This window comes from Fringilla coelebs (assembly GCF_963513975.1).
Source record: "Fringilla coelebs genome assembly, chromosome: 2".
Lineage (NCBI taxonomy): Eukaryota > Metazoa > Chordata > Aves > Passeriformes > Fringillidae > Fringilla > Fringilla coelebs.
This window is the reverse complement of record NC_140029.1, coordinates 110,768,256-110,783,598: the sequence shown is the minus strand read 5'-3', so window position 1 is coordinate 110,783,598 and position 15,343 is coordinate 110,768,256. Positions and strand designations below refer to the sequence as shown.

The following is a 15,343-nucleotide window of genomic DNA, read 5'->3' as shown; positions in this document are numbered from 1 at the left end:
TTGAGCAAAATCTCACTGAGTCCATTAGCACGGATCACATCGCAGCTGCCATTTTAGAAGCCCGATGATTAGGTTTGAAGTTCAAATGATTTGATTTCACTTTAAGGCTTCAAAAGCAGCCTCTAGGGTAGATTTACACAATTAATTTTTACTGAGGTCTGCTGGGTAATTTACTGTAGTCAGAGAACCTTCACTAAGGTAAGGTAATTACCACTGGGTAATTTTATGGCACTCCGTTCAGTACGAAGCAACATGTTGGCTGGTTTCTGCTCAGATAAGACCTGGAAGGAAGAGAAGATGCTGCTTTTGGGAATCACAACATATCTGTGACACAGAGGAGAGATGAGAACAATTCACTGTCTTCCCAGATGTGGACCAGATGTTGTACATGCCCTCAAAATGTCTTTTCAGGAGCATATATAAGGACTTAGACAATCTCTAAAACATTGTACTGAGAAGCTTTCAAAATTGAAGCACTGTACCTATCATTCTTTAATACAGGACAAAGAATATATTCTTTGTTTAGTCTGAACACTGAAGTAAACAATAAAATTAAATATCCCTTTGAGATTGTATTTATCACTTACAAGAAGCACTTCCTAATAATCAGTGGCAGCTGGGCTGACAAGCAAACTTCAGAGCAAAGCCAGAGGGGATACAAGTCTATTTTAGGTTGTCTATTGACAGTAAGGGTCACAGGAAAAATAAACTCAGCAAGCAGTGTCATGCTACCACAAACCTCTGCTGGCCAAGCAGAAACTAAATTACAGCCCAACCTTTCAGCACAGCAGAAAGACTTGGGCAATTGGGCTGCCCTGCAATGCACAGAGCACAACATACAGATGTACAGGATTAAGCACAAGTGAGATACAACATAAATTACAGACAAAGAAATCAAAAGATTGGAGGAGCTAATTATCCTGTAATTGTAGTGGGGGTATGTTATGCTTTCCTCTCATATTTTAATATTTTGAGTTTGTGAAATTAATCTGTGAAGCTCTGTAGAAACAAGGATTGACCATTCTCTCCTTGAAAGTAATAATACAGATAATCTCCACTGTCAGACGAAACTATAAGAAAGAAAGGAAAGCAAAGAGCAGCAGAAGGACTTAAGCACTATTTCTATCAGATACACATAAATATGAATAATAAAAAACAAAAAAAACTTTGAGTGCAAAAGTTTAGTTCTCAGCTTCATTTCATACACTGTAGGGCTACTGGGAAAGCTTATTTGATTTCTCCAGCACAATAATAAAGCAAGATTTGTATAAGGGGAAGAAGAGGGAATAAACATATTCTATATCTGATGGCTTTCATTTTGTTAACTTGACTTCCTACTAAAGTTGATGATAAAAACAGCTGTGTGGACTCATAAGCACTTCTATCTACATCTCTCCATGGACTAATTACAAATATCTGTTTCATACAGTCCCAGCATCTAAGGCAGATTTAATTTTATTCTATCTTTCACTAGGAACATTTCTAAACCTATTATTTCATTCCATTATTTTGCTTTCTTTTTTCTCTACCTATGATCCACTGGGCGCAAACCCAACCCTGCACTTCCTACTGTTCTCTTTTATTTTCCTTTGCTTTTCTGTTTGTTTGTTTGTTTGTTTTGATGGAGCCACAAATTTTGTCCAGTGTCAGGGGCCAGTTGCTTGAAACAAAGCAGGCTTTTCAACATTCAAGCATAATTATACAGGGCAGAAATACCTAGACAAGTTCTTATTGCCCTTTCCTTCTAACTAGTGATGATACACTGATAATTCATGAGGACCACCCATGTTCAACTTTTCAGATTTTAAGGTGTTTAAAACTCCAGTGCAGTTCTAGGGAGTGATGCCTCATCTTTGTACATTCATTCTCTGCCAAACTGATGCTTACCTGTGCTGTTCTGTTTGACCTTTTTAAGAGACTTGCTTATCATTCTCTCACAGTTGCCTGCTACTTTTATAGAACTCTTGGACATTAAGAGCATGTGGCAATGCCACACTAACTTGGTTGTGCTTTTACAGCCCCCAGGCTGTCAGATTAACAAATTCTCCTGACTTTGAGGTCCCATAATTCACCAACTTTGCCAGCATTATTTTGCCCTGCTGCAAGGTGGCATTGAGGATATATGTTGGATGAGCTTCCACAGGGTCCTGTGAGCATGATTCTTGTTGATACAAACAGGATGACTTTTACATGTATGAAATCTTAAGGACTGATAGAAAAAAAAAAGCTTCCACTGGCTGTATGTACTCCATTTGGAGTAGTTGGGATTGCTCCAGTGAATAATTTCACTCCTCTTTTTCCTTTAAGGCTCTCTGATGAACCATATCATCAGTTCCTTAAATCTTCTTCTCTTTTTATAAAGTTTCCTTGCAAAATTTGACCAGCATTAAGATTTCTGAGTATGCTGACCACGGAAATGTAGGTGGCAAGGACAAGGACAACAAAAGACTGATCTTAGTCTTCTTGTCACCAATAACAGAATACTTCTTTGTCCATAGCTTTAAATGGTTCTTCCACTCTCTGCCCTAAACTTCAGCTTCTTTTGGCACATTTATCACTTCTCTTTCTATGTATAACGACTCCATACCAGTGCTAGAGAGTATTTAATTGATTGGTGGAAAATTAATGGAGCAAGCAGGAAGGATAGAGAACAATTACCTGTGTATTATGGCTTTTGATAAGCTGGCAGTCTGAGGGGGCACTAACATAAAGCACACCAGTAATGGAAATGCCCAGTGCAGTCTGACCTTGCCAGAGAACTTCAGTGAGGCCAGAGAAGAGGGAGAAGGGTCATGTTCAAAATTGGGAGAAACAAGCATAGAGGAAGATGCACCTCACTGCTATTTAACAAGGTAGTGCCTCGCTACATGGGTGCAAACTGGGAGGGAACAACAAATATTCAGGAAGTTTTATATACAGGAGGCCACAAAAAGGCTTTTTTGCCTTATGAGGCTCATGCAAACCAGAGCCCTGCCTTTATTTTCAGGCACATTACACTACATTGCAGCCATTTTAAACTCTTTTTAGCTGTCCAATTTCTGCAACTAGTGTTCCATTAAATTTGGTTCATCTCCTGTGGTGCCAACACCTTGAGCAAGGCACTGAAGAAAGAGCAAAGAACTAGGAAGTGAAGACATGGGCAAGTTCAGTGGCTGATGGCTGTGCAATTTGGAATTCAAGGAAAGAAAGTTATGAATTCATGTCTGCAGCACAGATGCATTTGAATATATTAGGAGAGGTGTTTAACAGCCATTTGGTGAAGAAAGGCCCTGATCTCCCTCAGTAAAATGATGGCTAGAATGTTTCAGAAAACATTTTTAGCACATATGCTAATCCACATTCTCTTCATTTTCAGACTTTTTTTGCAGATGGCATTTTTAGCAAAGTTGTCAGCTTCTGTGTACAGAGTGCTTTTGCCATTCCTGCATTTTACATGTGCTGCAAGTCTTAGATGCTTGTAGAAACATCCCTGTTTAGAAACAAGTTACATATGGCAGCAGTCCTTGACATGGCTTCTCAGGAACTGGTCGCAGTCACTGAGCACTTGCCTGCTTCAGGGACAGCCTTGTCTGCTTTATAACAGATTGATTGTACCTGGTCTAGAAAGAGATTCATGAAAGGTCTTTTGCCTTCTCTTGGTCTGACATTTTGCAGATGCTTGCTGTTGCTAGCTAGGCAATGAGATGTATACATGTTCTCCAGAGGGGAAAAAAAAAACAAAAACAGCTGGACCCTGAAAAATGGTGGATATAATACAAATGAATATGAAAATGTCAGCTGATGGTGTCTCTCACAGTTTATAAGAGACAAAACCCCACTGACATAAAGGAATATCTGACTTCAGAGTAGGGCACCCAGAAAACAGATTCATTCAACTTTGGGACAATGCACTGTGGAAAACATCATGTCCAGAAATGCTGTTTGAAAGAAAAAAAATAGCCAATATATAAAGATGCAATAAAACTGAAGTTTGGATTACCTAGATTAACAACTTATGTGGGCCAGGCCTAAAAATAAATCTTAAAGAGCTTTTCTTCCTGAGTCTGTGCTATTAACAACACTAGTGAGTTTCTTTAGCAGGATTCAGAGTCATTGAGGCAATCTGCTAGAAACTTTGTTTATTTATACCCTTGTTTCAAGTTTCTAGAAACTTTCAAGGAAAACTGTGAATTAGGATGCTCTTGATGTTAAATAACCCATTGACATTGCTTCAATGATAACCAAAAAAAGACAAATGCATTTTCTTTCCACTACTTCTCAAATAAAATCAAGAACTCAGTCCCACAGTAATCTCTATGTTAGGCTTTCATTAAACTTTTTTTAGTCACTCCTGTAAAAATAAAATAAAAAACACACCCCATCAACCAAATACAAACCACAGAAAGGTGCTATCTATCTGCACAATACCAGGGAACTTTGCTCCAACAGACACTCTGAAACAAAACAAAACTATAAAAGCAAGCATGTATAATGTGTATTACTTACAGTGTATTTCTAGAACCTGCATTGCTATCTGAGGTGTAGAGTTTAGGGACTCATGATCTACTCTGCAACTTACAACTGCACCATCATCACTGCGATCTGCTAGGAAATCCAGTGTGCTGCTGACTGTGAATGTTTTACGAGCTGCATCTTCTTCTTTTATATATTTAACATCTGAAAGAAAGAACAAGCAGTTAGTTATCTTTCCAATATGTTTTGGAAAAAAGTAGTCCAGCATTAGACAGCTAAATTTTCTATCACAGTTGTTCGAAAAAAACCCCATCTTTTATTGTTGGTCTCTCTAATATAAAAGTAATTAGACTGCAGTTATTCCTCGATTTGCTCTCCTTGTCAGAATAGGAGATACATATTGAAAGGGAAAATTTTAAAACTGGTTCCATGATACTGCATTCAAACAGAAATTCCCTTCATTATTACCTCTTGAATGTTTAGGTCCATATCTGGTATAAATATCCTCCGTGGGTCATAAGAAAAAGATTGTGATCTTGTCCCACCCTCATCACCTTACATATTCTCAGTGCCACTGAACATTAAATTTCCCAAGTATATTCTTATAGCCTCTCACAGTAATTCAATACATGGATATTACTGAAGCCACATGCACACAGTCAGATTCATCTTGTGCTTATTTTATTCATTGCTTATTCTGTTGTTTGGTTAGAATTATGCTAATTTACTGATAAAACCAGGTATAGTCATCAATGGTAATAAACAACTGTAAATAGAGCATGTCATAGTATTTACTGGAATATACAAATGAGTCCCAAGAAGACCAGAAATAAGATTACTGAAGAGAACTTCTACTCACTGCTTTACACCATTCCAAATTGACGTGATACTTGCAGACCCAGTAAAAAATCTGTGTTTTTAGCACAGACATTGCAGTGGAGGGAGTTTTCAGCTACACTTAGGAATCATCATCTCAGCTCAAGGTTAAGATTCACATTCAGAACATTTTGTTGTAAGAAATACATGCTAGATCAGAAATGAAGATCCAAAAGACTAAGCATTTGAGTTAAAATGTCTGAATGTATTAACTGGAACATGAGATCTTCTTACACATTAGAATGGTTTCACTTGGTTTCCAACCACTTGTGATACTTATTGATTTTAGTTTATTTCAGAAAAAATGGTAAGCTTGTTATATTGATTTATTGCAGTGAAAGCTTGAAGAGACATCTATAAATACTTAAACATATATATTAAATTACACTGAGATTTCCTATGTCCTCTGTGCCCTAAAAAAAGTGACAGGTTTCAGTTTTACAAATTATACTAAATCCCATTAGAGAACAGAATGACCTAAATAAAATTTCCATGAAATATCAATTTTAGAAAGCAAATCTTCAATGGCTTAAGCTACATACTTTTAGATTAAAAATACCTCTGACTTCAGAGAGGTGGTCTTTATCATTGTCTCCAGACAGACAAGGACACCGTGTAGTTATATAGTTTCCATTCCTCCCTAAAAAATAATTATTTCTTGCATATGAGGATTTTTCTGCCTGTTTGCTGCTAAGCTTTAAAACACTTCAATTTCTGCCATGGTCACTATTAATATTCAGGGATTAGTAAGTAAGAGACTTATTGACCAGAGCTAAAGAAAAGTTATTATAATCAAACAACAAATGCCTTCACTAATATTTAAAGCAAACATGTGATATTGTTCCCAGAGTTAGGTTTCCATATTTAATAATAGGCACCTATATAGGTAACATTCCACATGACTAATGTGCACATCCCTTTGCTTACTGACTTCAGGTAGGGGACAGAAGGCTTCTGAAAACATCAACTTTAATTCTTTTGAGACATTGTGAATTTTTAATCCTTTAGAAAAACAAAAGCAGGTAATTTCCTAGATTGATGCTGAGAAGTCCCTCTCTAGTTATTTATTGTGTGAAAGAGTTAGACTCTCAGAATTAACTTCCTCTGCAAAAAGGGCAGGGATAAGATTCTACAAACTGTTTGCATCCTCACCAACAGCAATTTTCAGCTTGTCCTCCTTACCAGTTGTTTTTTCTTAGATGTTTCTTCATGGCAAATGAAGGTGTGATTTTAATATGTTCTAATTGAGCGCAAACCCAACTGGATGTAAGAAAGGTGGAGATCAACTACTGGGTACACACCATCACTCAGGACATTTTACAGAATTTTTAAAGATGCCAGTTGTAGCCTACTGTTTCATTTGTTTTCTTGCTGCTTCTCTCTCTCCTAAATATTCCCTTGAAGAAAAGGTTGAAAATAAATCCATGACACAAGCATTTTGTGTGGTAAGCACTGTAATGGAACAGCCTGAAGGGATACAGCTTTCTAGGGGAGGACCTAGGGCTGGTAGGACATCTTGAACATTATTGAACAGAGTGCCCTTGCAGGACTCAAAGCTAAAAATCACTGCCTTGCATTACTAAAAGCACAGCCAGAAAGTGAGGGGAGGTGATCCTTCTTTCTTTGGCAAGTGCATGGCTACATTGAGAGTACCAGGCCCAGTTTTGGGCTTTCTGAAGAAAAAAATGTACTACAAACCTGTTAAAAAACACTGTGGTCAGTGGAGCTGTACAAGGACATCTTAAGAAAGTTTATATTATTTAGCCCACGGAAGAGAAAACTAAAATCAGATCAAACTGTTTCTTTAAAGTACATAAATGATGGCCATAGAGAAAAAAGCCAGAATGCCCTCAGAGGTGTACAACAAAAGCTCATGGGCAACAAACACAAGTTACACCTAGACAAATATGGATTATGTATAATAAAATATCTACAAATAATGAAAAACCTAAACAAGAGGGCTTTAGAATGCTGAAAAATCTAACCTAGACAGAAATGTTTCTATGGAATCTCTGTCCCGGGAGACTTTTCAAACCTGAATTGGAGAAGACCTTTAGCTACTTGATTTAACTTTGGAATAGATGTTGGGCCAAATGAAATCTGGGGATCAGCTTTAGGCCCACTTCCATGACTTTCAGACAAGTGCACATACAAATATGGCTGTATCAACTAATACAGGGTTATATCTCATAAGTGTAGGTGTTTGATAGGGAAAATAAATGGAAATGATGGAATGTCCATCATCCATTGCTCATTGCAAGCTATTTATTAAAGCACATACCTGTAACACACAGAAATACTCATCTTTTGAAAAGACAGTTTTTCTGGCTTTACATGGCAGGTATAATTATTGTTTACATTTAAACCCAATTTCTGACATGAAATGGCCTTATTATCTAAAAATAAAAAAAATAATCTTTGCTTTAGAGACCTCCCAAGACAATGATCAGTGCCTCTCTGAAATCTGTGTATACTAAAATTAAAGAAACTTACTCAAAGTATCTCAATTTGTTGCAACAAAATGAACTTATTTAGTTTTAAAATCCAGCCTACCTAGGAAAAGAAAAAAAAAAAAAGAAAAAGAAAATCCATTCAAAATATTCTGGAAGCCTAAAAAAAATTTTTATATAATTTTTCAAAGACCATGTAACAAATTTTGTTGAAAAAGACAGGTAATTTCAAAATGGAAAATTTGCATTTAGCTTCTCCAGTATTTTTGTTTTTAATAACCTTCCAGAAATGTCACCAGAATACTAAACTGCAGATCCTTTTGTTAAGCTGGTGCATGTATGAGTGACAGAACAGTAAACTAAAAGGTGTGGCACCCAGTGCTTCACATTCAGTCTCTCTCATTACTAACACTTACTTTATCAAACACTATTCCTTTATCAGATGATGATTCCTTTTTTGAGTCATAGCAATGGAGCTACAATTTTAGAGTGGCTTTTTCCCCTTTGGTGCAACTCTGATCTCAGTGCATCATTTATATTCGTTTGCAGCATGTATAATACAGTGGAACACAATTGGATTTACTGGTGCTAGACAGACGAACTTCTAACCTTTAATGTCAGCTGCATTAGCATATCATTTCATATCTATTTTCTTAGATTTATCATTTCACCTTTTACACTGCACAGAGCTAATGTAACTTCTTCTGATGCCACTGCAGACTGGTTAGGTTATTTTATTTCTAACCTTTGAGAAATGGCAATGTGCTCTTCAGAAGACCTAGAAAACTGAACTGAAATGAATGTGCTCTGTACTTTCCTCCTATTTCTGGTTGTCAGGGGTTTTTTTCCCCTTTACTGTTCTTTTTCATACTCCTTTTATACTCCTTTCTTCCCTATCCTCTTTTGTTTTTTTTTTTTTTTTTTTTTTTTAATCCCTTTAGGAACTCTTGAGAAAAATAAAGAGTCAAATAGTTAAAGAATCAAATCAACAAATTGCTTGCTGGCTTCAATTACTTGTCAGCTGAAGGAAATGCAAAAGTATTACACCAGATTTTAAACCATAATTTTTAAAAACACATATTTTCAAATTTCAAATAACATAATTTCAAGCAAGATATTTTCAATATGGCCTGGCTGTTAGGCCAACTGTATCAGTGTTTATCTTATAGCATTGGCATGGCTTGGAGTTATTTCCAATCTTAACACGCCTTGAACATGGATATTCATCATGCCATCTTTTCTGGAGGACACAATCTATGCTGTTCCATGTGTCTTAGCTGCGCTATTATATTCTTCTTTTGACTTGCATTTGATTAGATGCTGCATTTCTTTCATCAGTTTCCTCAAATTTCCCAGTACTGAAAAGAATTATTCTCCGTTTACTCATTTTCTATCCTTGTTACACATTTCAAATTATTCCAGTCTAAAATGCTTGTTCCTTTCAGTACTATTCTCATTTTCATTAGAAATATAAGAACACCTCTAGAATGAACAGGATTCTTTAGGCAATCATCTGCAATCTCCTTTATTCACCAATTTTATACCAGAGCTCTGCTTTTGCACATTGAAATTCATAGAGAACAGTACAGGAAGATAAATGGTTTTGTAATTAACTCTGTAACTTTGCTTGAGGCAAGTTATTGAGCTAATGAAATCCAAAATATTAGACAAATCAGATAAATTAAGGGTGGTTTTTTGTTTGTTTTTGTTTTTTAAAGCTGCACAGAAAAGGTGGATTCTGGATCACTTATTTATCTGGTCTTATAGCTGAATTAATAGAGTTGACATGAATAAATACCAATACCTTATCCTTTTTATCCATCTGCTTTATAATGGGCACCTCAGCTGGCTTGGAGGTGGGACAGCCTTCTGCATTAGGAATCTCTCTTGACTCACCAACGAGGTGAGTTCAACCAATGAGGTTGAACCAATGAGGATTTAAAACTATTCCAGCATTTTGAAGAATATGGAGTAGAAAACTAAGCTCTAAGCAAAGAACACACCAAGTGAATGAGAAGACAGAAAGGAAATAAATAGCTTTTTATATGCAGCTCTTTCCTAGCTTGCTGCATCCTTGAAGGCAAAGCCTTGCTGTCAGATTTGGTTTAAGTCACTCAATGGCTCTTCACTTACAGCAGACTGTCCAAGTCCCCCCAGCCTCTGGGAAGTTTTCCTGATCCCCTTTAAAGTTCATCTTCTCCTCCTCCCCACTGCAGACTGTCAGCATCCTTGCCTCAGCTGGAGATTCTGAGTTTCCCAGCTGAGATTCCCTCATTTGCTACATCCTGGTTCTTCCTCACAGAGCAGGCTCCATAGCTACCCTATGGGAAGTGCATTCTCCTGTCTGTTCCAGATGTTTCTGCCTCACCTGCTCACATTTTTTAGGGGAGTGTAACCTAAATCTGGGAATTAACTAAATCAGACATATCCCATGCTAGAATGACATAAGAGAAATGAAAAGGGAAAATATCAGGGATGACTGGTCTGACTGTGATCATAATCCAGAAAACATTTCTCTATGAAGCCTCACAGTTGAGTTTATTATGCTGCACAGAGTTCTGAGCAGTCCAAAACATCATCTGTGTACTATCCCCTACTCATTCCATGACCCAATAAGAGCAACTTTACAAACACAGATTAATAAAACCCCATAATTCTACAGAATGGAGACTTTTGACAATTGGACCAAATGACACCAAAATCCTTTTAAATACCTTTAACTTCTTTGTCATTCTTGAACCATCTGATATCAGCTGCTGGCTTACTACCAGATGTCTTGCAAGTGAGCTGCATCCTCTCTCCCTCCATAACTGGTGAGGTAAATCCAGTAATTTGTGGCTTCTCAGGAACACCTAACAAGGAAACAAGCAAAATGTCTCTGATAGCGTCAGCTGCTGAAACGAATGCACGACCAACTTTAGGTTCATTTCTTCATAAGCTCTAAATTCTGGGAACAGGATAATCAATTCCTCATGCCTTGTCAGTTAAACCTTTTTCCTACTGTAAATTATCCATCAATCTGAATGGTAGTTGATTCTAAATAAATAAAGAAAGCAGGAATTACCTAATTTTCTAAGAGAAACAGATTGCATTTTAATAAATACCTTGTCTCTATATATTCTGCATGCAGGTCTATTCTGACTTGTTACAATATTTAAACTGCTCAGCACAGCAAGCAGGATGACAAAGCACATTAGAAGAACAGCTGTGAAAATTAAATGTTAAACTGGCAACAAAAAACTGAACAGACCTAAGTGGAGAACAGATATTTGCACCTAAATAATGAAGGCTTTAATAAAAAAATAAAAACAGGGAAAAGGGAGGGTAAAAATAAATACTGATGTCACTTTATCTCCAGAGAAACAAAAGAAAAATACGAAGAGGTATATCACAGCTCCACTGACTTCGGAGCTATACAAGTTCATCAGCCATACAAGTTCTTCAGAGCAGATCATGTGACATGGACATACCATACACATAGTATTCAATTTGGAAATGGATGTTTTTCAATGAACCATGACAGATTTAAAAAAAAAAAACCAACAAAAAACCAAGAACAAAAAAGAAAAAAAAAACACACAAAGAAAATTGTGAAAGTTTTGATCACTGCATGCATAAATCCATTTCATTCATGAAGACACAAGAATAACTTATTTTAAAGTAATACTGATGAGAGTAATTTAAAAATCTCCAAAAACGTCAGTTATATCTTGCAACTACACTGCTTTGGTGCATTTACATTTGTGGCAAGATAAAGGGCTCAGTTACAGGAATTGATCCTGTGCCCTGTATTTAATAATTCAGTTTTTCTACATCTCTTTTCCAAAATGACAGATTATATATGTAAAAGCAAAGCAGCATCACCTATTGCACAGTACATCTCTTTAATAAACCTAGTCCTCTCTTTCACGACAGAAAATGGTGTCTACTACAATACCTGACACTTAAATTTTCTAATCAAAAGCAGAGCAGTCAATAAAGAGATTATTAGTACATAAAAGGATAGTTTATCTGATTAAAAGATGCAATACATTTCAGTGGCAAAGATCCCCTTCTCCGGCAGAAAATATTTTAAGAGTTTAAAATGTTCCTTTGAAAAAGAAATTACAAATACTAAATGAAAAAAGGCAGGAATCCTAAACTGTGCAGCTTTCTCCCTTGGAAGGTAGGTAAATGATATTGGGAAGACTTCATGAAACCCTCCCCTAATATGAAGGTGAAGCTTAAAAGACTGTTAAGGATCAAGCTACTTTTATTAATAAATATTGGCTAGATATTTGGGGGGGGGTTTATTGTCTTTGTAACACCTTTCTATGTCTTTCTGCCATTTAAAAGGTCAAACTGGTGCACTCCTCAATTGTTCAGATCATGAAATGCCTCTCTACAGAAGGAAGATTAAGCATAGGCACTTGCTATTCCAGAATATTTTGCTTTGAGTGGGTACTTTTTGTCCTTAATGGCAAAGTTGTGAAGATTTTTGTAAAATAGTCTCACAGGGACTGAAAGGGAGATGTATTTCATATCCTAAGCACAAAACCAATTCCCTGGCTGGATTAATGTGAATATTACTGCCACAGAGAATATCTTACATTAGTTCTATTAAATTCAACTGTCTGCCCATCCACATATAAAAATAAAACAAAAAGAAAGAAAGAGTCATGTTCAGGGACAGAAAAAAGGGAAAAAGAATAAAAATCAATCTCTAAAATCATATAGCCTCTTAGGTTCGCAGGTGTGTTTTAGTGAACTATAGCAATTTCGGCTGATTGGGCTACTGACATTCATGGAATCATATAAAGCTTCGAGCAGAAACTTTATTTCCTGGGCATCTCTTGAAATCTATTGCTTTTCTACATGTATCTATAACCTTTGGGGAAAACAGCAGAGCACTTAGAGGATAAAGCATAAAAGAAGCGGCAAACCCAGTGAAAATTTGCACTTTATAGACCAAAAAAAAAAAAAAGAGAAAGCAGAATGAGCCAAAAAAATGCACAGCTAAGGAAAAATGATAAAGCTCTAAAGCCCGTTTTGATTTCATGCTTTCTGATTTTCTCCCCTTTGCCCTATCCAATAGATTGTCAGGAGATGAACACATGCACCTTCTGTGCACTGGTGGTGCTCGGGATGTAGAGGTTATGTCCATTTTATGGAGCACTCGTTCCGTGGTGTTTGTGTGTTCCCTAACTCATTATCCTGCCACGGTGCAAACAGTAAGAGGCATGTTATTTTTCAGCCCAGCAATATGAAACAATAAACATCAGGGGAAACCAGATCAGACGTTTACATTTATCTTCTGCCAAGCCTTAGAAAAGTTCATTCTTATCATAATTTGCCAGAGCCTGAGGAGTTTAACACTTGCTTCTTTCTGCTTGGCTCAGTTTGTGCTTACCGAGGACGGTGAGGAAAGCCTTGGAAGTTTTGACAGGCATGGTGAACAAAGAGCAGGTGTACTGCCCTTCGTCCGACAGGGACACGTCGCTGACGCTGATACTCAGCTCGTGCCACGATGCTCGCACCAGCTCGATTCTGTTGTCCCTCAGAGCTGAAAAACAACAACAAAAACATTGACATTACTGTTGGATACAGCACGTGAACAAAGCGCGGGATGTTGTACAAGAGGCTCCACAAAGGTTCCTCGAGAAACCAGGCCCTAGAACGTAGGGGAGTGTGGACACAGTTGTCTGTGCAGAGCAGTTTGTTTCCTCTGTGGAATAAAGTTGAGCAAGGTTTTGAGGGGTGTGTTGAGTGATTTTTAATATATATAAACCTAGAAACTACAGGACTTGAGTTAACTCCAGCCTTCCTCTAAAAATCTGAACAATGACTTTGATTTCTGCCCCCTCACAGCTTTGTTCAGTGCCTAAAATAAATCCTTCCCAAAACCAGCCTGTTTTTCATGTATTTACAGATGTTGAGAATTCTGTGTCTAGTCCTGCATAGTTTGATTACAGATTTTTATCATGTCCATTACTACTAATATTGAACTGGACTATCCTATTTCTCAAATTATGTAAATAAATATTTATTTTTACTAATAGACTGAAAGTTCCACTTATACACACATATGTAGTACATTTAACAATTTGAGGTAATTGAATATAGTGGCTTTCCATTTTTGATTTTGAACAAAAATTCAATCTCTTCTTTTTGCATCGAAGCAACGAGGGAGAAGGAGAATATAGGTTCACTTAAACTCAAAATGTCACTTTAGTTAATGTTTTAAAATTGAAGGTATTTTACAACCTTTACTCAGATTAAGCTCCATTTTCTATTGAAAAATTAACAAAACATTCCCAAACATTCTATTTTTCTGTAGTTAAGTTGCTTTAGCAATCTGTATATATTATCCAAGCCTTTCCAGAGCACAGAAATACTAATATCATAAGTGAGCAAACACTGTAATTCTCCTAAGCAAACAATAAAAAAGCCTCTGTAGCTCAGGAAGTTTAGGTGTATACCTGCAGATTGGAATGTCTGGCCTGATAGTGTGTGAAACTTCAGTGAGTCCTTTTTTACAGAAACCTCTGAAAGTCAAAAATAAAATGGGACTATGATATTTAAAAGGACAGTTACACCTGCAGTTGTGAGAAAAACAAAGATGTTCAAGTCCCTAATGCTGTTCTCTCTCACCTCTTTCTAGAGTTTCCAAAGACTCTTAGATTTGTCTAGTGTACCTCTTCTAATGATAAAAAACATAAAGAGTTTTACTGTGGCTCTTTTGCTACTTAACCTAGATGTTTCTGCCCAATTCCTGTCCAGGTTGATCCAGGTAGATTTACACCAAAATAAGATGATACAGCAAAGACTCAGCAAAAACATCACTTGAATTTGTGTTCTTCCAAGGCTGCCACTTAGTTTTGCTCTCACCAGAAAATTTCAGCTGAATTTGCTGATTATTTCAGGGTAGACCAGCTAAAGCTCAGCTTCTTCTTCTGCAGGGTCTGAGGACTAAAAGGTGGCAGCTTAATCATGCCTAACGTAAAGGCACGCCATGAACCTCTTCGAGGAACATCAAAGGGACACATTCCAAACAGAACTGAGATGTCATATGGCCAACCACAGCAAGAAAAAAACCACACAACTATTTAGCTTATAATATCAAGTCTATATAATGATGAAAAGAGAAGGAACCTTAAAGGAAAAAAGCAAGCAAACCAGAAGCCACAAAATGCAAAGCTGATAGAACAGCTGAGAAAAACAAGCTCAGAAAAACAAAAAAGCACATAAAGGAAGCATCTATCAACCCCAAACAGCAGCAAAGCTGATCATTGTGGCTTTACCAGCCAAAACTCCTCACAACAGTGAAGCTGTTGCTATCTTTGACCAAGTAGATGGGGACTCAGAATTCCTTCCTCAGCTGGTTAATTCTAATCAGATGCAAATGAGCTGACATAAGAATTGTAGTTTATATCATGCTATTGACCTTCCCCCCCCCCAAAAAGAAAAATTTTTTTCCAGTTTTTCCAGATGGTTTGATCACCACCACACCTGTTTATATAATTAGTGATCCCCACCACATCTATTTATATAATTTGGCAACAGCAGAAAAAATGGAAAAACAAAAC

At 36.9% G+C, this 15,343-nt stretch overlaps 1 protein-coding gene across 2 annotated transcripts in view; it reads right to left on the bottom strand.

Moving 5' to 3' along the window:
• The window catches only part of CADM2 (cell adhesion molecule 2), a gene marked incomplete at both ends in the record, with an annotated part of 565,681 nt that overhangs the window by 96,916 nt on the left and 453,422 nt on the right, over positions 1–15,343 (bottom strand). Inside the window, 3 exons of one of the 2 annotated variants that reach the window (XM_084226796.1) lie at positions 4,486–4,656; positions 10,493–10,630; positions 13,168–13,320. In XM_084226796.1, coding sequence (XP_084082922.1) covers positions 4,486–4,656; positions 10,493–10,630; positions 13,168–13,320 — 462 coding nt within the window. Of the gene's footprint in view, positions 1–4,485; positions 4,657–10,492; positions 10,631–13,167; positions 13,321–15,343 lie in introns of those variants that run through there. The other variant, XM_084226797.1, reaches the window with a different exon arrangement.